Here is a 27,770-nt window from a genome sequence, read left to right as displayed (position 1 = left end):
GCACCCAGAATCCCAGTTATTCCCATAACGGGCTGGGGTCCGGTACAGTTATTTCTATACTGGGCTCTGAGCCCAGGGTATTGCCATACAAGGCTGAGGTTCCAGGTTATTCCTGTACGGGGCTGGAGATCCCCGTTATGCCTATACCAGCTTAGGATCCCCCTTATCCTTTTACTGACCTGGGGTTCTGTATTATCCCTATATGGAATTGGGACTCCCTGCCATTATTCCCATGTCTGGTTGGGATCCCAGATGATCCCTTACACTGGAGTGGTGTTCCCAGTATTATCCCAATACCGGACTGGGGTTGCTGATTATCCTTTTACTGGTCTGGGATCCGCTGTTACCTGTCTGGGACCCTCCATTAGCCCAATACTGATCTGAGGTCCGCAGTTAACCCTATACCAGAGACGGGGACCGGTTTATCCCTGTATGGACCAGGCTGCCGAGGGGCGTGCGCGCCTCAGCCAGGTCTGTGCGCAGCGAGGCAGACACCGGGAGCCCCAATCCAGAGCTGGTACCCAGGACTTTATGCGCCCCGTACAGACACGGACCCCGCGGGGTGACACAAAGAGCCCCCGACAACAAACGGGACCCCCGGGGTTCCGTGTCCCCCTTCAGCATCCGAACCCCCGGCGGCTCCAAACCGGGGACAGCGACACCCCGTCCCCGGGCCGGCGGCCGGCGCGAGGTCCCGGGGGCCGGGGGGGCTCCCCGGGCCGGGCCGGGCCCCGGGGCTATTGCTTGTCGATGGCGCCCTGCTCGGCCGCGCTGTCCCGGGGCTCGGGCGGCCGCAGCCACGGCGTCTCCCGCAGCACGAACCAGCAGTTCCCGGCCCACAGCAGGAAGTTGAGGAACCCGAAGAGCTGAAGGAGATAAAAGCGGAGAGGGGAGAGGACAAAGAAGGGAGAGGGTCTCACAGGGCACGCTTGGGAGAGCATAGCACCAGCACCCCACACATCCCCTGTGCACCCCATGAGCTCCATGCACCCCATACATTCCCTACACCCTGTGCACCCTGTACATCCTCTGTGCCCTATACATCCCATACATTCCCTACACCCCATATACCCTGCACATCATGTGTGCCCTATGGACCCCATGCATTCCCTATACCCTGTGCACCCTGCACATCCTGTGTGTCCTATGGACCCCATGCACCCCATACATTCCCTACACCCCATATACCCTGCACATCATGTGTGCCCTACGGACCCCATGCATTCCCTACACCCCATGTACCCTGTACACTGTGTGTGCCCTATGCATCCCATGCACCCCATACATTTTCTACACCCCATATACCCTGCACATCATGTGTGCCCTATACACCCCATACATTTCCTACACTCCATGTACCCTGCACATCCTGTGTGCCCTATGCACCCCATATACCCTATACACCACTACATGCCATAATTCTGGTACATCCCATGCACCCCACTGTGCTCCAGGCACCCCATGGGCCCCATGTTACCCATGTGTAACCCACGTTCTGTGCCCCCACACACCCCATAGGCCTCATCTACACTCCATGCACTCCAGGCACCTTATGCACCCTATGTGCCCCACAGGTGTCATGCAACCTGCACCCCCTCGACCCTGTATGCCCCTTGTGCCTCATGCAACTCCTGTACACCATGCAACCCACATGCCAGATGCACCCCACTTCACCCCATGAGCCCCATATGACCCATGCACCCCACATGCCCTATGTTCCCATGTACATCGTGCACCCCACACATCCCAAACACCAATGCCAGGGACTGCACCACCACCACCCACCCCATGCTGGGAGTCCTGATGGCTGGGGGGGGGGGGGGGCAGGATGGCTGTGGAATGTGTTCACCCACATTTCCATGACTGTGCCCATATTTTCATCTGTGCATCCACATTCCCACTGCCCTCTCCTGGCTGAGCTCAGGAATCTGGCACATGTGTGCACACACCAGCACATGGGTTGTGAGTGTACATCAGTGTGCCCCTGTATGTGTGCATGCCTGGTGTGCTCACACGTCCATGTGTGTAGTCCCATGAACATGTGTGCACTGCTGTGCCTTCATGGGCACAGCTTTGCAGCCTCTGGGTTGCACGTGTGTGCACATGTGCTGCTCAGCTCTGCTTGAAACCCCTAAACTGTGCTCCCAATCAAAAAATGGCAAGTTTTGGGCCATGTGTGCCCATATGTGTGCCTATGTGTGTGTGTGCCCATGTGTGTGCCCATGTGTGCCCCTGTGTGTGTGTGTGTCCCCGTGTGTGTGTGCCCATATGTGTGCCTATGTGTGTGCCCATGTGTGCGCCCATGTGTGCCCATGTGTGTGCCATGTGTGTGTGTGCCCATGTGTGTGTGTGCCCATGTGTGTGTGCCCATGTGTGTCCACGTATGTGCCTGTGTGTACCTGTGTGTGTGTGTGCGTGCCCATGTGTGTCCACATATGTGCCTGTGTGTACCCCTGTGTGTGCCTGTGTGTACCCGTGTGTGCCTGTGTGTACCCCTGTGTGTGCCCATGTGTGTGTGTGCCCATGTGCCCATGTGTGTACCCCTGTGTGTACCCATGTGTGTGTCTGTGTGTGTGCCCATGTATGTGCCTGTGTGTGCCTGTGTGTGTGCCCATGTGCCCATGTGTGTGTTCATGTGTGTGCCCATGTGTGCCTGTGTGTGTGCCCTGTGTGTGCCCATGTGTGCCTGTGTGTGTGCCCTGTGTGTGCCTGTGTGTACCCGTGTGTGCCCATGTGTGCCTGTGTGTGCCTGTGTGTGTGCCCGTGTGTGTGCCTCTGTGTGCGCCCATGTGTGTGCCCATGTGTGTGCCCATGTGTGTGCCCCTGTGTGTGTGTGCCCATGTGTGTGCCCATGTGTGTCCACGTATGTGCCTGTGTGTACCCCTGTGTGTGTCTGTGTGTGTGCCCATGTGTGTACCCCTGTGTGTGCCCCTCTGCGTGCCCACGTGTGTGCCCATGTGCCCATGTGTGTACCCCTGTGTGTGCCCATGTGTGTGTCTGTGTGTGCCCATGTGTGTACCCCTGTGTGTGCCCCTCTGCATGCCCACGTGTGTGCCCATGTGTGCCCGTGTGTCTGCCTGTGTGTGTGCCCATGTGCCCATGTGTGTGTCCGTGTGTGCCCATGTGTGTACCCCTGTGTGTGTGCCCAAGTGCCCATGTGTGTGCCCATGTGTGTACCCCTGTGTGTACCCCTCTGTGTGCCCATGTGTGCCCGTGTGTGCCCTGTGGCCCTCACCACAGAGATGTTGGCCAGCCCCATGGCCGGCGTGGTGCCGGCGTTGCAGACCACGCCGTCGCCCTGGCAGACGCCCATGGCGGAGATGAGGGTGGAGGGGCGCGTGGCTGCCTTCACGTCGCTCAGCCCCTTGCCCCACGCCGCCGCTGCCACCAGCCAGAAGAAGGCAAAGCAGACGGTGACGCAGAAATCCTGCCGGGATGAGAGACGGGGATCAGCTGCCATCCTGGCATGGCGCTGCGCTCACGTGTCCCAAGGGATGAGCCTGCCTTACTGTGAAGGGCAGCTTCATGTTTTCGGTGTACAGGGAATGGAAGCGGAGGTAGAGCACCAGAGCCGCCATGGAGTACAGGAAGGAGAAGACCCCCAGGGTCACGAAAAACTCGGCGGGAGCGGAGAAATCACCAACGAGGTACAGGGTGCGGGCTTCTGATTCATCCTCACAATTCGGCATCCCAAAGGGAATCTGGTATAACCTGGGATAGAGGGAGGGGGCTGTCAGGGGGCTGGGAATGGAGGGGATGGGGCGGGTAGGTCCCCTGGGAACTGAGATGATGACAGGTATGGCTAGAATAACCAGGCTGGGGTGGAGGGCACAGAACCACTGCCATAACCTGCATTCTTTTCCAGGGTCTAGTTCCCTGGCTTGGGGCTGGTGGCAGAGGAAAGGGGCTAGAACTGTGACTCTCATCTGGCCCAATTGCCTTCCCAGATAAATCAGAATTCCTGCGGTCTTCCCTGAGCACTGAGAATTCCCCTCCTCCCCCAGCCAGGTCTTCCCTGATTAACAAGAATCCCCCTGGATGGTGTCAGGAATGCCAGGGGATATCCCATAGTGTCAGGGTGTGGATGGTCCCCAGCTGAGCACAGCATTGCAGAGATCAGGCTGTGGTCCCTGTCAGCAGGCAGGGAGTCTAACCCCAACCCATCACCCTCCAGCTTGTCTGGGGGCAATCCTGGGGGGTGTCAGGGCTCAGCACCCCCTCACCTGAAGGGGTACCCGAACTGGATGTTGATGGCTGTCATCCCTCCGCTGTCACATTTCACTGTGGCTCCAGTCTCGCCGCTGAAGGAGCCGCAGGAGCCGAAGGCAAAGATGGCAAAGAGCTACAGGAGAGGACAATGGGTCTGGGGGGGTTGAGGCCCTGGGGAGACCCCTTTCATCCCTGGGGGGTGGGTTGTATTCCCTGGCACTGAGTAATGGGGAATCTGCCACCCCCCAGCTGTTGGCCTCAGGTAACTCCCTCCAACACTGGGATTCTACTGGTATTGGGATTTGAAGATGGGGGGTCATATTTGGGGGGGTGAAGACACCAAGGCCAAACCCACCCCAATCTCCCTTTAATTTTGGGCAGGGTACTGAGTGCCAGAGTGGGTTTCCAGACAGCTGGGAGCATCCCCATGGTAGGAGCCCCAGAGCAGACCCCTCCCCAGGAGCCAGCACTGCCCTCCCTTGCCGTTGGAGTCACACTGTCCTCATCTCTTGGGTGAGGGTTCCAGGAAAACACCATTCTCAAAGTGTTTTCCCACAACTCCTCCTGGCTCAGCTCCCAGCTTCCCAGGTGAAATGGGGACTCTAAGCTGCCAGCCCTGATGCTGCAGGGACAGGCAGCCCTGTTCATGGCACTGGTGGATCCTCCAGGGATTTTCTCCTCGTTTTTGGTCCTGGGCTGTCTTAGCACGTGGAGTCTGATCCCATATGGTGGCCTCAATGGCCCCCAGAGCCTCTGAGGGTGGGATTATGCAAACCAAAGAGCTGTTGGATTGGGGGAAAGCCCCTCAATCTGGCTCCTCCTGGTGGGAGATACCCAAAGAGGGCCGAACTCTCCCTGTACCTCAGTTTCCCCCAGGAGCCCCCCAGCCCTGGCAGGGCTGAGCTGCAGAAATGCCACCCTGAAATCCAATCTCACAGGGAGCCATTCATGGCATGGCCAGGACAGGACAGAGCTGCGGGCGCTTGGCTGCCCCCCTGTCCCGAGGGTCCCCCTTCCTGGGGCTCACTGACCCTCAGTCCCTCTCCCCACCCACCCACCCAGTGCCCCCCGAGCCTGTGGGAATGGTGGGGACCTGACACCCCGATGTCACTGTCCCCTTTGGCACGGCTGGACAGAGCCACCTGCTCAAGGTCACCGGGGAGGGCTGGGAGGGGCTCGTGGCCTGAACCCAGGCGTCCATGTGGCCCTGCTCCCCTCCTCCCCCAGACCCCAAAATAAGATCTCCACTCCGGCTGCTGATGGGGTGCAGGAAGCACCAGAGGGGCAGGAGGAGCTGTGGGACTCCTTCATTCTGGGGTGGCTTCAGGAAAGCAGTGGAACACCCCAAATCTGGGGGGACCAGGGGAGCAGCACCCAGCAGTGCAGGGGAAGGGGCTGGGATGGGGGTCCAGGATCAGGCCCGGGATAGGGGGACACACCGGGGGGCACTCACCCATTCCAGCACCTTGATGAAGCCCAGGGGCTCCTGGAGGCGGCCCCAGCGCAGCCCACGAAGGACACGGTCCTGCAGGAGAGAGGGGAGGGAGCCAGGGAGAACCAGGACGACACCGGGACTTGCCCCGGGATCTGCTTGGGGAAACCAGGGGGGCTGCACCGGGGAACCGGAGGAACTGCCCCGGGGAACTGGGGGGACTGCCCCGGGGAACTGGGGGGATGCCGCGGAGAAACGGGGATACTTCAATGGGATGGCCCCGGGCAGGGGGCTGCCCTGGGGGACCGGGGAATAGCATCGGCCACGGCACCAGAACAGCAGAGGCTGAACCGGAGGTCGCACCGGGCGGATGCAAAGGGACACTGTGGGATTCTCCGGAGGTCGGCACTGGACCACGATGGGCTCGTCCATCGGGGGATCGGCACCGGGACGCCGGGGGGACACCGAGGGTCTCCTCGGGCAGCAGTGCCGGGACACCAAGGGGCTGCACCGGGAGCGTGCCGCGGTCACCGGGAGGGGGGACGCACCGGAGCCCTACCTGGAGCCGGGGCGCTTTATCACCGGCCGCGGGGGCGCCAGGCTCCGACATGGCCGGGCCGGGGGCGGTCGGTGCTGCCTCCGCCGCCCGCTGGGACGGCTCCGCTGGCGGAGCCGCCACCGGGCACCCCACGGCCCCCGGGGCAGGCAGCACCGCCCCGCCCCCGGCAGCGCCCCTGGGCCGGCCCCGGGCCCCCCGGGACAGCCCCTCGGCCCGGCCCGCCCCCGGCTCTCCGGCCAGCGCGGGGTGCGCAGCGCCCCCCGGGGGGGGTCCGTCCGTCCCGCGGCCCCTCCCGTCCCCCGGGAGCCGGGAGCGCTGGAACCCCGCCGGGGGCGGCTAACGGGGCCGCCAAGGAGGCTGACGGCGTCGCACCGTGTACTGGGCGTTGATGTGCCGGTATGGCCCCGGGGGGGCCAGGGGCTTACACCCCCTCCCGTATCCCCTCCCGGTATCCCCTTCTTTGCATCCCGTCCCAGAGCTCCTTCCCAGCACCGCCTCCCGTAGCTTCTTCCCGGTGCCCCTTTCTCGGTATCCCATCCTGGTATCGCCTGCCCGATCCCCCCTTCCCGTACCCCGTTCCCGGTACCCCCTTCCCGCGTCCCCATTCCCGGGAACCCCTCCCAGCCCCGCGCCGCGCCCTCTCGCAGCCCCCGCCCCCTCGATGACGACGCCCATTAGACCACGCCCCTCCGCTCATCTCCCCCGCGCTATGGCCACGCCCCCACAATCCCTCACACCCCGCGCGTTGGCCCCGCCCATTCCCCGCTCCCCAATCCCCGCCCCTCTCCTGTGCGCTGATCCCGCCCTCCCCGCTCTCCCATTGGTCAGACCGCAGGGCCGCTGCCCAATGCGCGGGCGGCGCGGGCGGAAGCGCTGCTCGGGGCCGGAAGCGGCGTTGCAGCCCCCGGTGAGGCAGCGGCGCTCCCGGTGCCCCTGGAACCCCCGAGCCCCCGCGGCACCTCCCGAGTCCCCGGGATCCCCCGGAACCACGCGGCCCCGCCGTCGCCATGTTCCTCACGCGCTCCGAGTACGACCGGTGAGTGCCGCCCGCTCCCGCGGCTGAGTCACGGGCCTGCGCCCGGCGCGGCCCGACCGGTCCGGGGCGGCCCGACCGGCGCCTCCCGCGCTGGGATCGCACCGGGAGCTGGCGGGAGCCCGCAGCCAGGGGACGGGGGCTGCCAGGATGGGACGGAGCCGAGGGCGGGGGAGCCCTGAGCGCTTGCTTGGTGTGTGGGGATGGGATGGAGTATCCAGGGAAAGGAGCGGGTCCGGTGAGGAGCAATGGAGCTGCGGAAGGGACTGAGGGCGCTGGGGAAGGGGCTCAGCCCAGAGAAAAGGAGGCTCGGGGGGAATCCTATGGATCTGCACAACTCTCTGACAGGAGGGACAGGTCGGGCTCGGCTCCAGGGAACAGCCTCAAGTTGGGCCAGAGATGTTTAGTTTGTGTATTGGGGATTTTTTTCATGGAAAGGGCTCTCCAGTCCTGACTCTGGCTGCCTAAGGCTGTGGTGGAATCCTCATCCCGGGAAGGGCTCAAAAAACACGTGGAGGTGGCACTTGGGGACAGGGGTTAGCAGTGGCCTTGGCAGTGCTGGGGGGAAGGTTGGGCTCCATGTTCTCAAAGGACTTTTCCAACCTCAAGGATTCCATGGCAAAACAAGACTTTTGGTGCTCCTGGTGGGCCCTTTGGATCCTGAAGGTTTCCAGCACCCCCAGTGTGCTGGGACATCCAGGCTTGACCTGCTTTCCTTGTGTTCCCACCCTTGAACATCCCTGGGGGTGTCCTGTGCTGTCCCACCTTCACCCAGAGCAAGGATTTGCATTCCATTGCTTTCCTGCCCTTCTGACTCTGTCTGTGTTGTCCTTGCAGGGGTGTGAACACGTTCTCTCCAGAGGGGAGGCTCTTCCAGGTGGAATATGCCATCGAGGCCATAAAGGTATTTTTAAAAAGTTTCCAAACTGTGACATCTGGGGTTCAGGACTAATCCAGGCTGTGCCCATTTCCTCCAGCCAAACATCACACAGCTCTGCTCTTGTATGGATCATTAAGAACCAAAACCCATCAACATTCCCCAAAGTTCAGCAGAATGTTCCCTGCCCTGTCCTACCAAGTGATTTATCCCCAAATCAAACATAAAATACTTCTTGAGTGGATTTAAATGTGAAGGTGAAAGTTGTTATGGGCAAACCCACCTTTGCAGGTTCAAATGGCCTTTGGGGATTAAATATCCTTAATTGATAAATATTCGTGTTTGTTGTATTGATAGAATGTGGGTGTTGATTGGTAATAAGCTTAAATTTGGAAGAAACAGGTCAAGTGATGAAGGGAAAAAGCTCTGAGGCATTTGTATTGGTTTTTATTGTACCCTGTGTTGCTTTGGCTCCTTGGAGCACTAAAAGGAGAAATAAAGTAACAATGTAACAGAAAAAAAGAATAAAATTATCAAGGGCTTGGGAATTAAAGGTCCCAGGAGGATGTTGGTGGCCATGCTGACTTGATAAGTTAAAATAGATCTGGAGCAGGGAGATCTCCTGCCATACCTGTGTCCCTTGCAGCTTTCCAGGGAATTTGGGGTTAAAGTTAAACCCCATGTGTTGAAGTGGGTGTTGGGAGTGAGAGCTGGGACAGTTCTGCCAGGAAATTCTGTGGTGTGGGAAAGCTGCAAGAGCAAGGTGGGATCACAGTGGGATGAAGGAATTGTTGGTGGGGTTAAGGTAGGACCAATGTGGGGGTTGGTGGGATTAAATAGGATTGAGGTAAGGGCTGGTGGGATCCAGATTAGGGGCTGATAAAATCCAGAAAAGCTTTGGTAAGATCATGGTGGGATGAAGTGGGGTCAGGGCAGCTTGGTGTGACCAGGGTAGGAGCAAAGTAGGGGCTGTTGGGCTCAAGGCAGGGATTTGTGGGGTTCAGGCAGGGCCTGATGGGATCAAGGTGGGATCACAGCAGAGTCAGACAAGGGCTGCCAGGAGCCCCTAAGATCTGTCCCTGTGCTTGTGGCCCTGGTGACACTGAGGTGTCCTGCAGTCCTGGGGTGGAACTTGCTGCCTGGGACTCTGGGGAGAACAGCAGCTTGTGGAAAGCCAAGTGCCCAAGCCAGAGCTGCAGCTGGGGGTTTGTACTGATGTGGGAAATTCTCTGACCCTTCAAACTCCTTGTTTTCCCTCTGGCAGAGGAGAATTCCCAGTGCCTTTTCCACTCACCAGGCTCTACAAACTGCTTGAAAGATGAAGGATGTGCAACAACCCCACTGGGTTCTTGTGGGAATCACATGGATTTCACCTTCCCCATTTCCTATTTCAGGGAATAAGCTTTAAAATCCACAATGCAAAGCCACAGAGGGTTTGAGTGTGGGTGACACAATTGAATCCAAATCAACACACCTGCAAGTGAGTGAGAATGAGCACTGGTGTTTGTGTGAGCTGGAGCCTGTGCTGGTGTTTTGCAGCTGGGCTCCACAGCCATTGGGATCCAGACCTCAGAGGGAGTTTGCCTGGCTGTGGAGAAGAGGATCACATCTCCCCTCATGGAGCCCAGCAGCATTGAGAAAATTGTGGAGATTGACTCCCACATTGGTAAGGAGGAGGGATTCAGCCCTGGGGGTACCTCTAAAACTGAGTTATTTATGATAAGATAATATGGTATTATATTTATATATTTATGATATGATTTGGGAAGTTGTGTTTTGGGATGAGCCCTCCCTGCAGGCAGTTCTGCCTGGAGCAGGAATGCTCATCCCTCCCAGTGCAGCTCCTGGTCACTGGTTCTCCAGGCTCCAAGCAAGCAGAATGTAGCTCCAGGAAGCAGGAAAAGGCAGCTGAAGCACTGCCTCCTGCCTCAGTGACCTCCCTCATGAAAGCTCTTCCCAAATTTAGCTCTGGCAGGGCAGGGAATTATGGTGGGCTTGACTAGGGGCAGTTTCTCCAGGATCCACCCTGGAACCACCCACACCCTCAGTGGCCCACAATGGGTTCATGACCAAATATGTCACCCTGAAAGGCAGGAAACCTCCAGAATTCCTGTGTTGCTGTTCCATGGGCGTGGGAAGAGCTCCAAGAGCCAAATTTCTTCCTCCCAGGAGCTTGTGATGCAGTTCCCTTTTCCCAGAGTGGAATCTGTGCTGTGAGGCAGCCAGGGCCCCTTCCCAGCAGGTTGTTCTGGAGCAAATCTGTTCCAGTCCCACAGAATCCTTGAGGCTGGCAAAGCCCTCTAAGATAGAATCCAACCATACCAAGGCCACTTAATCCATTCCCAAAGTGCCACATCCACACTTTTTGAACCCTTGCAGGGATGGGGAATACACCATTGTTCATAGGGGTAGCCTGTACCAGCACCTGACCACACTTTCCATGAGAAAAAATTACCTAATACCTGACCTGAACCTTCTCTGGCACAGCTTGAGCTGTTTCCTCTTGTCCTGTCCCTGGGAGCAGAGCCTGACCCCCTCCCCTCTCAGCTGTCCCCTCCTGTCAGGGAGTTGTGCAGAGCCAGAAATCCCCCCTGAGCCTCCTTTTCTCCAGGCTGAGCCCCTTCCCCATCTCCCTCAGCCACTCCTGCTGCTCCAGCTCTGTTCCCTTCCCTGGACATGCTCCAGCCCTTCATTGTCCTTGTGACAAACCCAAAATTATTCCCAAGATTCCAGGTGTGGCTTTGCCAGTGCCCAGCACAGTGGGACAAATCTCTTCCCCACCTTCCAAATCAGGGACCAGCTTCTCCCTTCAGCCCTTTGTGCTTTGGGCAGTCTGGGGTAAAACATCCCAAATAATGGGTGGAATGACTCCTGCTTGCCCTTTCCCTTCCAGGGTGTGCCATGAGTGGCCTAATAGCTGATGCAAAGACTTTAATTGACAAGGCCAGAGTGGAGACTCAGGTAAGATCTGACATCTCTGTTCTTAAATTAGCAGCACAAATCCCAGGAACTCTTTGAAAATCAAGGGAAAGGGAAGATCATTCTATCAGACAAGCTGGTGAGAAGCTGGAGGCTTGCTGAGAGCTCAAGGGCTGTCTGACTGTTCTGGCAAAATGCTGGATATTTTGGTTTTCTTTTTATCCTCTTAAATTTCCTGGGTGTTTCAGATGCTTTGAGGTCTCAGGTACAAATCTGTGCTGCAGCAAAGTATTTTCATGGGGTTTTCTCCTGCAAATCAGCACTTTTGCATCCTCTGGAGAGCTGGATAACACATTATTTCCAAAGAAGATATTGGGATAAAGCCCTTCAGCCTTGCATTCCCTGTTGGATCCCAAGGCCTTGATATCCCAAACATTTTCTGTGCATTTTTGTACATCCTACTCTCCTGATGCTTCCATGGGAGACCTGGCTGTGCCCTGACTTTCATAGGGAAGTTATCCTTGTGTCCACTCAGGGTCTCACCCCACCTCAGCCATGCAGGGGAGTCAAATTTTGGGGATGTGGAGATAATGGGAATCTTGATTTGGATTTTCCTGCAGAATCACTGGTTCACCTACAACGAGACGATGACGGTGGAGAGTGTGACACAGGCTGTGTCTAACCTGGCCCTGCAGTTTGGGGAGGAAGATGCTGATCCAGGAGCCATGGTGGGACCTGGGGGGGATTGGGGGGTGCTGGGGAGCCCCCCTTTCCTTGCCCTTGTCTGAGCCATCCCCTCCTTTCTCCCACAGTCCCGCCCGTTCGGCGTCGCTCTGCTCTTCGGAGGAGTGGATGAGAAGGGACCCCAGCTGTGAGTTCTGCTCTCCTAATCCAGGGAAAAGACCAAACCTCCATGCCAAATTCCCCTCTCTTAATCCAGGGACAAGACTAAACCTCCACTGCAAAATTCCCAGGCTGCTTTAATGACTTGATTCTAGCATTTTCCTTAAGCCAAACCCTCGGGGTTTATCCCATTATGTCCCTGATATGTTTGTTAATCCTGTTAAACCCTTTCCAGAGCCCCATCTGCCTGTTTGGCATTGGAAAAAAACATCATATCTTCCCCAAAGCCTTGCTTTTTTTCAATTAAAAATGTGGTTTCCTGGGGAGAAGGGAAGCATTAAAGCTCTCCTTGTCTTGAGTGTATTCTTACCTTTCCCTAAAGGACCAGCAGTGCCACCAGTAACATAATCCATGTGACATTCCTTGGGGAGGTGTTGGAGCAGCTGTAACCTGAACTCATGGCTCCAAATGGCCCCACTGGAGGTGGGAAAGGCTTGGCAGAGCCAGACCAGTCAGGTCTGCCTTTCAGCAGGGAAAACTTGCTGAATTTATTTTTTTAAAAATTCTGTGATAAGATGGGAAATCCAAAGGAAAATGGTTCTCTGAGGAAAGAGGACAGTGTCAGAGTGGGAGCTCTTGGGGATGAATCACAGCTCCAGCTGTGCAGGAGCTCTGGGGGGCTGGTAAAGGGTCCTTGGGGTGCCCCAGGGTGAGGTGGGGTGCAGGTAGTCACCCCTGTCCCCACAGGTTCCACATGGACCCCTCGGGAACGTTCGTGCAGTGCGATGCCAGAGCCATCGGCTCCGCCTCGGAGGGAGCCCAGAGCTCCCTGCAGGAGGTTTACCACAAGGTAAGGGCTGCATTTGGGACTGGGGTCACATCTCCAGGGTCTGGGGTACTTCACCACCTACCAGGGTTCCCTAATTCCCTCCCCAGTGAGGGTTTGGCACTGGGCTGGAGGGGGGGTGCCTGAGCTGCTCAGGGCAGGATCATCCTGGGAGTAGGTGCTGAGGATCTCTGTGAGCAGAGCTGCTCCCAGCAGCTGCTCTCTGAGGAGCTGCTCTCTGCCTGTGGGATAATTAAAGCCATGTCAGGAAGTTCTCTATAAATAAAAACTGAGCTTTGGGTGCTGCTGTCAGCATTGGGCTCTGTGTAGATACAGCTGGAAGCATCCTGAGCTCACACCAGCACCTTCACCTCACCAGGGAAGGGAGCAGCTTTTGTACTGGAGGATCTGGTCATGTTTGATATTAAATAGGAAATTTTTCCCCCATGAGGAAGGATTTGCCTGTTTTAAGTGATGAGTGACCAAACCCTAATGAAAAGCATAAATAGTGATGGTGGCTGGGAGGACTCATTTGTTCACCAGAATTCTCCAAATTACCCAAATTCTGGATTCCCTGGATTGTCAACCCTTTTTCAAGTGCTAAGTTGATGAAGCACAGCTGTGCTGCACATCCCTCTGGCTCTAGGGATGCATGGGATTTATCAGATTAAATGCAGCACAGAGGCTTCTGCCTAGAGGGAATGTGGCTTTTTGGGAGGAAATTGTTCAAGACAAACAGCCCCTCCTGTCCCAATCCCATCAGATTTATGTGCCCAAATGAACCATTTTTAAATCTCAGAAAGGGAGGGTTTCTCTGTCCCTGTGGATATCCCTGCCCTGCCTGCTGCAGTGTCCCAGGGATGCTGCAGATCCCTTGATAAGCTGCTCCTTTGGCTGCCTGGCTCAAGGGATTTGGGAGAGGGGAGGAGAGGGGCCTGTCCTGAGCCTGCAGCATGTAATCCATGTTTGAGCCATTTGCTTTGCAGTCCATGACGTTAAAGGAAGCCATCAAATCTTCCCTGGTCATCCTGAAACAAGTCATGGAGGAGAAACTAAATGCCACCAACATTGAGGTGAGTCCTCCTGGAGTCAGGATTGTCCCTAGAGCAAGGAGTGGAGCAGCTCAGGGCTTCCTGAGCCAGCTGCTGCAGATGTTCCTGCCATTTTCATCACATCCTGTGGGGCATTTTGGAAAAGTTGAAGCTTTTCCCTTCCAGAGGTGCAGAGCCTGGTCTGTTCTCATGTCATCCATGATGAGCAGAAGGGATTCTTTGACCTTCTCCAGTCAGCAGAACCCAACATACCACCCAGACTGCTTCTTCCCTTGATCTAGCCATTCTTTTTTGCCTTGCTGCTTGTAATATTAGAAGGAATGAAAATTACCCAGCTCCTGGGCTGCTATATTAGTCCTGGGGCAGTGCCAACAATCCCTTGGACAGTGGGAGCAACAAGGATCCTCCAGGAATGGCTGTGCCTTGGAGCCCCAGGGGCAGGCAGTACCCACAGACCTGGGGATGCTGGGCCCCCCAAACCTGCTCCATAGGCTCCTTTTTGGGAGGGAAAGGTGCAAACCCTCTGGGCTGGGTGGGGTAACTGGGAGATGAGAAGTCAGGCTGGTGGATAGAGTTTGCTTCTATTTTGGGTGGGTTATGAGACACCAGACCTTTCCAAAGTGTGGCATTCCAGCTCCTGAGCTGCTCCCTCCTCCCATTCCTTCTCTCTGAGTGCTGGGAAGCCTTTTCCCAAACAGCCTCTAGGTATTCACCCCACTTTTGTATTAAATGTTGCTGTGGGGGGACCATTCCTAGTGGGATTAACCAACTTCCTTTGGAGGGGAAGGCCAAGAGCACATGGAAACTTGGATCCTCTGTCCCAAAATCATGCCCTGTGGCTGGAATCTCCTTCCCAGGTGCTCTTCCAGCCCTTAGCCATACATTTTTTTCCTGGTACAGTGCAAGCAGAAGGAATGTGTACAGTATCCTGATGTCATGTCCCTGTTTAACAGGGCTTAACTGTGCTTGGCACAGCCCTGGGGTGGGGTGGGATCGTGCTGGGGGGAAGGACAGCAGGAATGTGCTGAGGATTAAAAGGTTTCTATTGACTCAAGTCACCCCTGGCTGAAAATCTGCCACCTGAAGAGCTCTTTGCTTCCTAGAAGTATGTGCCTCTCCCATTTTTTGGCTCCAGCCACGCTGCTGTGGCATTTTCCATCTAGGAACAAAGAGAAGAGGGGAAAGTGTGGTTGTGGAAGAGTTAAATGCATTGATGGCAAAGGTCAGGAGCCTGAAAGGATTTCACCATTTTAGATTAATGACTTCCCTGTGAAGCCTGTCAGGGAATGGTGAAGCTGTGGTAGGGTGAAGGACAGGTTTGAGGAGGTGTGGAAAAGCAAAGGAATTGGTCTCTCTGCTGGTTTGGGGTGTTCATAAAGGTTTTTTTCAGTATTTAGAGCTGGATTTGGTGCATAAATCTGGGTCTTGTTGAGTTTGGTTGGGCCCAGGATCAGTCCAGTCCCTGCCCAGGTGGTTTGGTGCCCAGAGCAGCTGTGGCTGCCCCATCTCTGCAAGTTCCCAAGGCCAGGCTGGATGGGGCTTGGAACAACCTGGAGACATTGGAAGGTGTCCCTGCCCATGGCAGAGCTGGGACTGGATGAGCTTTGAGGTCCCTTCCAACCCAAACCTCTCCATCATTTGAGGGGCCTAAAGTGGCATCTCCAAATGTCTCCACCTTGTCTGAGAGTTCTGGGTGAAACCTGGCAGGAGCTCTCAGGATGTTTCCACTTGGAAAAACACCTCGTGGTACCTCCCTGGCCCTGGATCAGCTCCTTCCCCTCGTGCTGATGGAGAGGGGGTTTGGGAGAAGTCACCTCAGAAGAGCTCTGGGATCTGCTGGGATGCTCCAGAGCTTTCCTTCAGCTTATTGCTCTGATTCCTGGAGAGTCAAACCATCAGCCTGTGAGTTCAGGAGCATCCCATCCCTGTCCTGTCCCCCAATCCCAGCCTGTTATGGGATACCCCAGCTCATTCCAGGGCATCCCAACTCTCTGGAGCCTTGGCATTTCCAGTGGCACAGCTGTGCCTGTTTTGGGCTCCCATCCCTGAGCCAGGTGTGAATATTTCTGCTCACGTTTCTCCTCCAGGCTTGTCATTGGTGCTGTCTCTGGAATGTTTTGGCTGTGTGCCCTGACACTGGGTTGTCCCTGTTTTCTTTAGAGATCTGTGCCTCAGTTTCCCTGAGCCAACCCTGAGTCCCCTCAGCTCCCAGACAGCCCAGCATTTATCCCCTTGGCTCCTGGGGGAGAAGAATCCTTTGGAGAGGCAGGAATTCTCTCCTGGGAGGTTTTGAGGGCTTTTCACCCATCAAGTGAGAGCAGTGCCTGCCTGTTCCCACTAAAATTCCCTGTGCTGCTCCTCTGAGGAGACTGAGTCAATTCAAAGCTATTTGTGCAGCAGGCAGCTATTTTAGGGGATCATGGAGCTGGAATGATCCTGCTGGTCTGGCAGATCAGAAGAAGGAACAGCTGCTCCCTGCTTTCCTCAACCACACTTAACCCCTTGTTCCTTCTCTTCCAGCTTGCCACAGTGGAGCCTGGGATGAAATTCCACATGTACACAAAAGAGGAGCTTGAGGAGGTCATCAAGGATATCTGAAAAAGAGGGAGAAACCCCAAAAGCTCAAACCCCTGCCCTGACCAAAGGAACTGGTCCAGCTCCTGGGACTTCCTCCCCACAGCACCTGTACCTGCTGCTCCTGCCAGCTCTAGAGGTTTTTTACCTTTCCTGGACAGAACTGAGCTTTGCTGGAGGAGGGAATGAAATAAATCATTTTGTTACTCTCATTGGGCTCCTCAGCAGGGGGGAAAGGTGGGAAGGCAGGGATTTGGAGCTGAAACTGGGGGTGGATCAGGACAGCAGCTGTGCCAAGGGCACTGCCAGCTCTGCTGCAGCACAGTCTCCCTCTCCTGGTGCTGTCCATGGGGAAATCCAGGTGTCATTCCACACTTCTTTTTAAAAAATGAGAGTTTTTAATCTGTTCAGTGCATTCTTTCCTCCTTCTCCAGTGGTTTTTATCTCTAAAAAAGTTCCTGGAGCTCTTATCTCCTTCCCTGCAAAGAAATCTGCAATCAGCCTTGGGGGTTTGTGTTTCCTTCTGGTAGGGCTTGAAAAAAATCCATAAAAACTGATAAATCAGAGTCCACCAAGCAGAAACAGGGATAATAGGCTGGGACAGCCCCTCACCACTAAAATCCTCCAGGTACCACTGAGTTTTGACAGTTAACCCTATTTTTCACCAGAAAATTCCTGCTTATCCCACTTAAATTTTTATTCTCCAAGAAAAATCTCTATGTCCTCAAAACAGTCTTGGAATCAAAGATGGGACTAATAAGGGCATAAATTAGGATTAGAAGAGTACTTTTATAGAAAAGCATGGTTGTGGGGAAAACCAGCTCTGCCTGAATCCTGGAGGCTGGCTCTGAAGGGCAGAGGACTGGAAGTCAAATACCAGGATAAATTACAATTTAAAATTACAATTTCAGGATAAATTACAATATCACCCCAAAGCAAACAGCTGGATATAGCTGGGACAGGGGTAATCCTGGGAAATAGGGATATTTTCCCCAACATAATGCAGGAAATGAGGAAATGTGTTTCATCAGTTGGCAAAGCTAAATCTCCCCCACCTCCAGCCTTTTGCAGAAAGAAGAATGTCCTGTTGGTTTTCCCCCAGATGGATTGAGGAAGGGAAGCAAGGTCTGGAAGATCAGTCCTTGCATAACCTCAGTTTCAGCATAGCCCAGCTGAAACTCTTGGAATTCCTGTGAGTGTCTCCTCTTCCAGAGCCCTTTAAAGAAACAAATTGGATCAACAGGCACTGCCCGAGGAGCTGGGTCCAACACCTGTGCCTGCAGGTAGAATCCAATTATCTGTGAATGGACTTTCCTCCTTTGGGAAGACATTCCTTGGAGGCTGGAGGTGGGAGTCAGCCTGGCTCTGGCTCGGGGTTGGAGAGCTGTGTCACTCCTCATCCCACAGCCCATTTGGGGTGGTTCTGGAATGGGACCCAGCCCATCCCAGGGCAGCCTGGGAATGAGCACCAGGACACACCCGAGGTGAAACTGGGACTTGGGCTTGCCACAGCCACCCTTTATCCTAGTCCATCATTCCAGAGCTCCTTTATCCCAGTCCATCACCCCAGAGCTTCTGTATCCCAGTGCATCATCCCAGAGCTGTTTTATCCATATCTCCTTATCCCAGTGCATCATCCTATAACACCTTTACTCCAGTGCATCATCCCATAACACCTTTATCCCAGTCCATCATTCCAAAGCTCCTTTATCCCAGTCCATCACCCCAGAGCTCCTGTATCCCAGTGCATCATCCCAGAGCTGTTTTATCCATATCTCCTTATCCCAGTGCATCATCCTATAACACCTTTACTCCAGTGCATCATCCCAAAACTCCTTTATCCCAGTCCATCATCCCAGAGCTCCTTTAATCCCAGTACATCATCCCATAACACCTTTATCCCAGTCCATCATTCCAGAGCTCCTTTATCCCAGTCCATCCCCCCTATAGTTCCTTTACCCCAGTCCATCATCCCAGAACCCTTTTATCCAGAGCTCCTTTAATCCCAGTACATCATCCCATAACTCCTTTATCCAATCCCTCATCCCAGAGCTCCTTTATCCCAGTGCATCATCCCAGAGCTGTTTTATCCATATCTCCTTATCCCAGTGCATCATCCCAAAACTCCTTTAATCCCAGTCCATCCTCCCATAGTTCCTTTCCCCCAGCCCATCCCCCAGAGCTCCTTTATCCCAGTCCCTGGTCCCAGAGCCCCTTTCCCCCAGCCCATGCCCCCAGAGCTCCTCTCCCCAGCCTGTCCCGGGCTCGCTGCAGCTGGAGCGCTCCGCGTGTCTCTGTCGGTGTCGCAGGGAGCACAGACGCTGCTGCTCCCACGGTGGCGCTTGGCAGAACCGCCCCTTGTGCCCTGTCCGGTCGCGGGCCCGTGGCGGGAAGCCACAGCGCCAATCAAAAAATCGCTCCCGCGCTCCTCGCCAATCAGCGGCTGTCGCTGGGTAGATTAGAGACCGGGGTGGGAGGTGGGCGGTGATTGACAGAGGAGCAGACCAATCAGAGCTGGCGAGACGTGGCGGTGAGTTGGAGGCGTGGCCGCATTCTGAGTGACAGCTCATCCAGCCAATCGCCGCCACCCGGGCCGGGACAGCGGGACACGCCCCCGACAGACGGACGGCGTTAGACGGATGGACAGACAGACATTCCCGTCCCGCCCCTTGGCTTCCCAGCGCACGGCGCCAGCAGGTGGAAGTGGACGGACAGAAAGACATCCCTCCTTGCAACCCCTCGAGACGGACAGACACGGGTACCACTCCCTGAATCCCCCGGGATAGACGAACAGACAGACAGACAGACATCCCCTCTGCATCTCCCGGGATGGACAGACAGACAGACAGACAGACATCCCCCTCTGCATCTCCCAGTGTTGCCCGACAGTGAAGAAGAGACACGAAACAACAGAGTTGTTTAGTGCGGTGCTTTATTGAGGGCCCTGGGGTCTGAGGACTAGCGTCCAAAGTCAGAGCCCAAATTAGTTACATTTCTTCACTCTTTGATCTTCTTGCTTCACTACTCCTACATGATTTTCTCAAGGTTTCTTCTATCCCTTTACATTCCTTCTAGTAATAAATTGTTACAGTTTCTTTAGATAAGTCTCATACATCATGTCAGCAAGTTTTACACCAGTACACACAGAGTCTGCCAACACAGGGTCTGGTTTATAAGACAACCCTTAGCATGACTACTGCTAATGCTAAATTAATATATATATAAAGTTTATCAACTTGCAACAAATCCCCCCTTTTGAGCATCACTCAATCTTCTTTGCAGGGATGCTCAAATATTCACATGGTCTTCATCTTGAAATCTCACCACCTGCACTGTATTTTTGTATGGAGGGGGTGGTGTCACTGGAGCATGGGTAACTGCGCTGAGCAGTCTCCTGGTGTGCAGCTGCTCTTTGGTGATAACTCCTGTAAGACACTTAAAGACTCCAATAACAACTAATACAATGATCAATATCATGATAGCATATTGAATTATTGACGAGATCCATCCAGAAATTTGGAGCCCGAAGGATTGAAACAGAGCACCGACCCAATTATGTTCTGCATCTTTTTTTAATTCTTTAACCTTTCCTTCTACACTTTCCAATTGAGAGATGTCCTTTTCTGCATCAATTGTCACATTCGGGATATGGATACAACAATGGTCAATTTTATCACTGAGATAACCACACACTCCATGCTCCTTTAGCAATATCATATCTAATGCCATTCTATTTTGTATTGTCATTCGAGTAGTTGCCTGTAATTGCAAATTCAGATCTCTAAAACCTTTCTTGGTGGCAGCAGCTAATCTCTCAGTTTGTCCCATTAATCAATAAATCATTTCTCTGTTTCTATAAGAGGCAATTGGTGCAAACAAGGATTCTAATGCCCATCCAAATTTTACTCCACTATCAGGTTCCTGCCATTGATCTTCATTTTCTACTTCTCCTTTGCTTCTTTCTACTTGAGGTTTCAATTTAGATTGTCTCCAAAAGGGACATAAGGTGGGAATTCCTAATGTGATTTGAGTGACGGGGCTATCTATTGGCATGTGAGTCATCCATAATCCATGTCCTAGTACCCATACCAAATTTCCTGGACTTCTCACTGTAGTGGTTTTGCAATTAACATCCTTTTTGTCAATTTCTGTCATTGAGTGATTGTATCCTCTGCATTCACATCCCAATTTTAATAACATTCTTACAGGCATGAGTCCTATTTCTAATTCTGGGGTATCACAAGTGTAAACCTTTGTACAACTCCAATTCTCATTTTGTTGCCGAAGTTGCCGGTGGGCGAATTGTAACATTGTCGGGCCGTTGTGTATTTGATTAATTTTTCCTGTCCATTGGGTGCACCATTTGACTGTATCGATGTAAGTTTCTAACAAGCTTGGTCCCCAAATTGTTTTCCATTCTTCTAAGGTAGTAAAGCGAGTATGGTTCTCACACACCTCTTCTTCGGTTACTCTTTCTCTTTTTACCATACTTTCTATACACGGCCATATAACTGACTCTGACACCATACAATTTCCTGCCAATCTAGGATCATCGATCCAAGCATAGTATCCTGGTAACTGTTTACACTGTTCTTGTGTTAACTTTTGAAACAATATGGCACATACTTTTACCCACTTGGTAACCTTTTTCGGTATAATTCGACAATTCCATGTAATATTAGCAAAGGCATTTGGCATTTCAGTTATTGGTATCACTCCCCATGGGATAGGTTTTCCTGCTGCCTGTGGTAATGGCAAGCATGCTGTAATTTTGGAAACATTTTGGACCATTCCAAAATCTCTAATTAGTCCAACTACTAAATTTTCTTGTTCTGTACCTCTCTTGAATTCTGGGAACCTGCTTCTTATATTATTTGATACTTCTCGGACCTTTCTTGACCGAATTTGTCCTTGAGCTAATGACACTGTAGTCCTTGAGTGTACCCACCAAGCATCCTTAGCTACCCAACACCAATAAGTCCCTTCATCATTTTCCTGTACATCTCACACAACTAATGTTAGAGAATGTCCTAACTTTTTCTCAGTGTAGTGTTTATCACTTTGAGGAAGATTACTTTTCTTAAACCACCATCCAAATTCTCTAAATTCAAGATCTGCCTTCACTTTGCATTCTAAAATTGCTGACTGCCCTTGTGATACTCGGAAAACTTCATGTGTTGGTTTCATTTCCTGTCCTAGGTGTGTTTTAGCAACTACTTTTCTTTTTCCATAATTTGTGAACCATCCACAAATTACAACACAAATAATTTCTCCTTCCGAACTCCCTATCTTAGCCTCAGTATCATTTAGCCATCCAATTCCGTGTTGATCACCTAAAACTATGTTACTTTGTCCTTTCGGTTTTTCCCATTGGTCCAATTCTTTGTTTCGTTTCCACCAAGTTACTGAATATTTGTGTCCACATGAGCTTTCTGTGACCCAAGTACAATTAATTCTTAGAGGGGGTCCAACCCACATGTCAACTTCGGCTTCAAAAGGAGCAACTACCGCTTTGTTGACACCACTTCTCCATTTTTCTACCCTAAGTGTGATCTGTTTGTAGTCAAAACTACCTTTCATTATTACTAAGCATGTAAACACATCGGTGTCATCTATGGTTACATTTGCAATTGTCAGAGTAGTGTTTCCAGTGTGTGTATCCTTATCCCAAATTGTGACAGTGCTACCTTTGTGCTCTCTATTTCCTCCTTTCCAATGTACAGTCATTTTACCGGCTCCAATTTCCTGGTCATTTTGGATCTCGCAGGTTAGGTTCACAGTAATTCCCTCCATTGCTCCGACCAATGATTCTGAAACAGAAACCGTTATCATTCCATTAGTGGACAAGGACCTTAAGATCACTAACAAAGCAATAACTAGCAACCTGGTACGGCTCGTATCTTCATTCGCATTGGGGATACGATTTGCGCTTCCATTGAGCCGGGACCTTCTTGACTCGTGTGTAGTGTATCCAACTGTGGATCCCTGCCACCTTGACCGCTGTAAATGTGGTCAAAATCACCAGGTACAGGCTGTTCCATGTTTCTCTCAGTGGCTCTGTGGACCAATTCTTTACATATACATTGTCTCCCAGTTGTATTCCATGAACCGGATTTTCCAGAGGCAGAGGCCGATTCCACTGCAAAGCTCCCCGCAAGGAGCTGAGAATTCTGTTAAGAGACATAACATAATTAAAAATCACCTGATCCCCTGATATATGTGGATCTCCTTTTAAGGTGGTAGCATGGTATGGTCTGCCATACAATATTTCATACGGACTCACTCCCACCTTTTCTTGGGGTTTAATCCTAACCCATAACAATGCCAATGGTAAAGCCTGAGGCCACTGTAACTTAGCTTCTTGGCAGATCTTTTTAATTTGGCCTTTTAATGTCTGGTTCATTCTCTCTACCTGCCCACTAGATTGAAGTCTCCAAGGAGTATGCAAATTCCAGGTTATGTTTAGCATTCTGGCTACTTCTTGTACTATTGTAGCAATAAAATGGGGTCCCCTATCTGAAGATAATCCTAACGGTACCCCAAACCTTGGAATGATTTCTCTCAAAAGAGTCTTTACCACTTCCTTTGCTTGATTTATCCTGCAAGGAAATGCTTCTGGCCACCCTGAAAAAGTACACACATAGACTAGCATATACTTATACCCTTGGGATCGTGGTAACTCTGAAAAGTCTACTTGCCAATAATCTCCTGGTTCTGGCCCCACCTGTAATTTCCCTAACTGAACTTGCTTCCTGACTACAGGATTGTTCTTTAAACACAATGGGCACATTGCATTCACTCGTTTTGCCAGCGTTAACATCTGATTAGAGACTATTTAATTTCTCAAAAATTTCACCAATACATCTGCACCCCAATGACACTTGTTATGCTCTGTGACTAAAATGGTTTTCATTATGTTTTCTGGTACCACCACTTGTCCTGTGCCTGTTACATACCATCCAGTAGAATTCTTTTGTGCTTTTAGCAACATTGCCAGTTTTTCGTTGTCAGGTGCACATTGTGGTTGAGTCAAATAGGGTGTCACAGGGTTTACCTTGGCTGGTATCAGGGCCATCTGAGGCCAAACCTGCCGAGTGGCTTCCCGGGCAGTGAAGTCAGCTAGACGATTTCCATCGAATATTTTCCCTTCTTCCTTTCGATGTCCTCGTACATGCATCACTGCTACTCCTTCTGGCCTGTGAACTGCTTTGAGCAGAGCCAAGACTTCTTCATGATGTTTAATTAGAGTTCCCTGTGAATTAAGCAACCCTCTTTCTTTCCACAATGCACCATGAATGTGAATTACTCCAAAGGCATATTTTGAGTCAGTCCAAATGTTCACCTTTTTCCCTGTGCTCAGAGTTAAGGCTCTAGTTAGTCCAATGATTTCAGCTTTCTGTGCTGAAGTTCCAGGGGGTAGAGCCTTTGCCTCTACTACTTGTGTAACAGTCACTACTGCGTACCCTGCGTACCTGGTACCATTTTCCATAAAGCTGGATCCATCTGTGAACAGTTTCCAGTCCACCACTTCCAGCGGCGTGTCCTTCAGATCTGGGCGGCTGGAATACACTTGTTCTATTACTTCCACACAGTCATGTGCGAGCTCCTCTCCCTTAGCTTCACTGCGGAGAAACTCTGCTGGATTGACATGGTTAGTTGTCTCTAATTCCACATCATCTTGTTCCCTCAGGATGGCCTGGTACTGTAACATTCTACTATGACAACCAATATGGCCCTTTTTGTTCTAAGACTGTCAAAACCATATGGGGAACATATACTGTCCTTTTTCCCCTTAATGTCAACTTCCAAGCTTCCTGTATTATCAATACAGTAGCTGCCACAGCCTTCAAGCAGGATGGCCACCCAGATCTCACTGGGTCTAACTGCTTCGAGAAGTACCCCACCGGCCGCTTCCAGGATCCTATTTTCTGAGTCAACACACCAATTGCCAACTGCTGTCTCTCATTCACATAGAGCTGGAAAGGTTTATTTAGGTCTGGGAGCCCTAAAGCAGGTGCTTCCTTTAGGGCCTGTTTTAAGTCTTGGAATGCTTTCTCCCGGGCAGGGGTCCACTCCAATCTCTGTTCTTTTAAGGCCTCATATAGAGGTTTGCCAAAAGTCCAAAATTCAATATCCATTATCTATACCAGCCCACCATTCCAAGAAATGATCTTAACTCTTGATGACTCCTGGGGAGTGGAATTGAACAGATTGCCTCTACTCGGTTCATGCCCAAACGGTGCTGTCCTTGGGTGAGTTCACATCCCAAGTATAGCACACTTCCACGAACCAATTGGGCTTTTTCCTTTGAGACTCGGTACCCTGCCTGTCCCAGCATGTTTAACAAAGCAATTGTCAAAAGAGTACACTTCTCTTTCTCTTCCGTAGCAATTAATATGTCATCTACATACTGCAGGACTGCATAAGAGAAAGGAGACTCCTTTACCTGTGTCATTTTCCATTCCTCTAATTCCTTTGCGAGCTGGTTACCGAAGATGGTTGGACTATTCTTGAAACCTTGTGGGGGTCGAGTCCAGGTGAGCTGTTTCTTGCATCCTGTAGCTGGATCATCCCATTCAAAAGCAAAATACTTCATACTCTCTTCAGCCAATGGAATGCAGAAGAAGGCATTTTTCAAGTCAATCACAGTAAACCATTTAAATTTCTCTGATACGGATGTTAACAGAGTATAAGGATTGGCAACCACCAGATGAATGTCTTTAACTATTTCATTAATGGCTCTCAAATCCTGCACTAACCTGTACTTACCATTTGGTTTCTGAACCGGAAAAATTGGGGTATTATATTCTGATTCACATTCTTTTAACAATCCTAACACTGTGAACTGTAAAATCATCGGGGCTATTCCCTGTTTAGCTTCTAATTTAATGGGGTACTGCCGTACCCTTACTGGCTTTGCCCCTTCTTTTAATTCTACTACTGCTGGGGGAGCTGCTTTTGATTTTCCAGGTATCCCTGATTCCCATACCCATGGCACAACTGCTTGTTCTATCTCAGGTGGGACAGGTTGTGGATCCACTTCGCTCGTCACAAATATTTTCCCAATCTCTTCATCTGGAATTTCTAATTTCACCCGTCCATTTTCAAATATAATCTTAGCATTTAGAATAGATAACAAGTCTCTTCCAAATAACGGTTCAGGGCAATTTGGCATGTACAAAAATCTATGGTCTAATTCTTTCTTTCCGAATCTCAGACTCACAGGTTGCAAAAAAGGTCTCTCTTCTACCTGTCCCATAGCCCCTACCACTTGGACTGTTGTGTCGCTTAAAGGTCCCAATCGCTTATTTAAAACCGAATGTACTGCACCAGTGTCTACCCTAAAAACCTGTTCTTCTCCCTCCACCTCGATCCTGATCGTCAAATCCTGATCTAGTCAGGTCTGACTCTGATAGCTCTCCATCATCATTATTTGGGCTTGAGTGGCATCTACTGGCGAAAGAGGGTAACTAGGAAAGTTACCATTGTTTCCGCCCCCTCCTCTCCCAAGCCCTATTCTTGCGGGGCACTCATTTTTCCAATGTCCCAGTTGTCTACAAAAAGCACACTGATTTGGATCCAAACTTCCTTGTCCAAAATTTCCATTATTTCCCGGGTAAAATCCTTTACCTCTGCCGCCAAATCCTCCATGACCTCTGTCCCTATTTCCTTTACCTCTACCACGTTGTCCTCCTGTTTGCTGTACCAATGCCAGAATACTAGCCTGCTGACGCTTGGCTGTTTCCTTTTCCCTATTATTGTACACTTTCCATGCAGTTTCCAATAACTTTTCTAACCTCCGGGTATCCTCTCCCTCTAACTTCTGCAATTTCTTTCTGATATCATTCTGAGATTGCCCAGTAAACAACAAAGCTATTTGTAATTGCCCAGCCTCCGACTCCACATCCAGACTAGTAAACCGTCTAGCTGCCTCTTTCAGCCTTTCTAGAAAAGCCGAGGGGGACTCATTTTTCTCCTGCTTGACCGTATATAATTTAGACCAGTTCAACGTCTTAGGCATTCCGCTTCTGACCCCTTCTATTACTAATTCTTGAAACTGTTTTAATCTGCAGTACCCTTCTCCGGTATTTGGATCCCATCCCGGATCATCCTGGGGAACTACTTCATTTACTGACAACCCCATTATTCTCTGGGTCCGGATATCTTCCCTAGCTTTTTCCTTAGCAGCTCTCAACACCATTTCCTTTTCAGTGGAATCCATCAATGTATCTAGCAGGACCTGCAAATCGTTCCAATCCGGATTCTGAGTTTTAACAACCATCTTTATCACCCGCGCAGTTCTTTCTGGATCTTCCCTGTAACTTCCAGCCGACTGTTTCCATATAACCAAATCACCAGGTGAAAACGGTACCTTAACTATGACACGTTCCCCTTGGGGTCCAGCCACTTCCCTAAGAGAGACAATCAATTGTGGCTCCATTTGGTTCTTCCGACCCTGTCGGGTACGGGAAGCCAGCGGAGTCCTCTGAATTTCACGGGAGGCACCTGGGGAGGGGGTTTGAGGACAAAGGGCTACTGAAAGCCGAGAAACCCCCGGAATCTGTGGAGACTCCGTAGCTTCATCTTCTTCATCCTCATCACTCCCCCCCAACTCCTCCTCGCTTGATGATGGAGCAGAGGGACCTGCACGGGACGGACCAGCAACATATATGGACATATCCTCCTCCTTTTTATCCAACTTTACCGCACAATCCACACACAATCCCTTTTTCTTACACCCCAGACATTCTTCCTTCTTATCTTGAAGCCCAATCATCAATATCTCACACTCTTTCAACCATTCCGGTTGCCTCCCCAAGTAATAAAACAAATCCAAGTATGGCATTTCATCCCATTTTTCATTATCTTTCAAATATTGCATTAGAGGAGTTATTTTTCCTTTGTCAATTGTCCCATTTAATGGCCACTCAGGCCCCCCTTCGGACCCATAAAGTGGCCACCAATGATTACAATAGTCAATCAACTTCCCTTTGATCAAACCTTCTTCAGAGAACCCCCCTTTCTTCCATTTCTTTAACAGACACCCCAAGGGAGTATTCTCCGGAACCTTCCCATTGGATTGTACCCACGCCTTGAAAGTTTTCAGCGGCATCATTCCCAAACAGAATAGACAGGAAAAGAAAGAAAATCTATGCAAACAGAAAGATAGACCAGCCAACCAACCAACTTGTCACCCTCCGACGCCGCGGGGGAACAAGTGCCGGACCAGCGAAGCTTTCGCCGCGTCTTACAGCCGGCACCTGGGCTTTACCCAAGACGTCTTTAGCCCAACCCGGCGGAGCCGATGCTTCGTCTTACGGGCAGGCACCCAGTACCAGAGAATAAAGCACCTTCGGGCTTACCTCCTGCAGTTGTCCGACAGGTGCGGGGTCGGGCACGAACTGATGACTCCCCGAGAATCACTCGGTGCCGGCATGGAGTGGAT

The 27,770-nt window shown here is 51.8% G+C and overlaps 2 protein-coding genes across 2 annotated transcripts; one reads left to right on the top strand and one right to left on the bottom strand.

Annotated features, from left to right (window-relative positions):
* Nucleotides 1-507: 507 nt before the first annotated feature.
* Nucleotides 508-6,362, bottom strand: SYPL2 (synaptophysin like 2). The gene is made up of 6 exons (XM_079327198.1): nt 6,201-6,362; nt 5,663-5,734; nt 4,224-4,342; nt 3,510-3,711; nt 3,236-3,427; nt 508-866 (listed from the first exon to the last, which is right to left on the bottom strand). Exons 1-6 carry the CDS (start codon nt 6,249-6,251, stop codon nt 738-740), a joined length of 765 nt encoding a protein of 254 aa, XP_079183324.1. The 5' UTR covers nt 6,252-6,362; the 3' UTR covers nt 508-737.
* A 688-nt stretch (nt 6,363-7,050) lies between these two features.
* PSMA5 (proteasome 20S subunit alpha 5) lies at nt 7,051-16,534 on the top strand. The gene is made up of 9 exons (XM_079327199.1): nt 7,051-7,236; nt 8,071-8,137; nt 9,650-9,776; nt 11,004-11,071; nt 11,650-11,757; nt 11,842-11,900; nt 12,620-12,722; nt 13,685-13,771; nt 16,271-16,534. The coding sequence occupies exons 1-9, from the start codon at nt 7,208-7,210 to the stop codon at nt 16,346-16,348; spliced, it is 726 nt and encodes a 241-aa protein (XP_079183325.1). The 5' UTR covers nt 7,051-7,207; the 3' UTR covers nt 16,349-16,534.
* Nucleotides 16,535-27,770: the final 11,236 nt, after the last annotated feature.

Source organism: Erithacus rubecula (genome assembly GCF_903797595.1).
Source record: "Erithacus rubecula genome assembly, chromosome: 26".
Classification (NCBI taxonomy): domain Eukaryota; kingdom Metazoa; phylum Chordata; class Aves; order Passeriformes; family Muscicapidae; genus Erithacus; species Erithacus rubecula.
The sequence above is the reverse complement of the archived record's forward strand: the minus strand, read 5'-3'. Positions and strand labels throughout refer to the sequence as shown.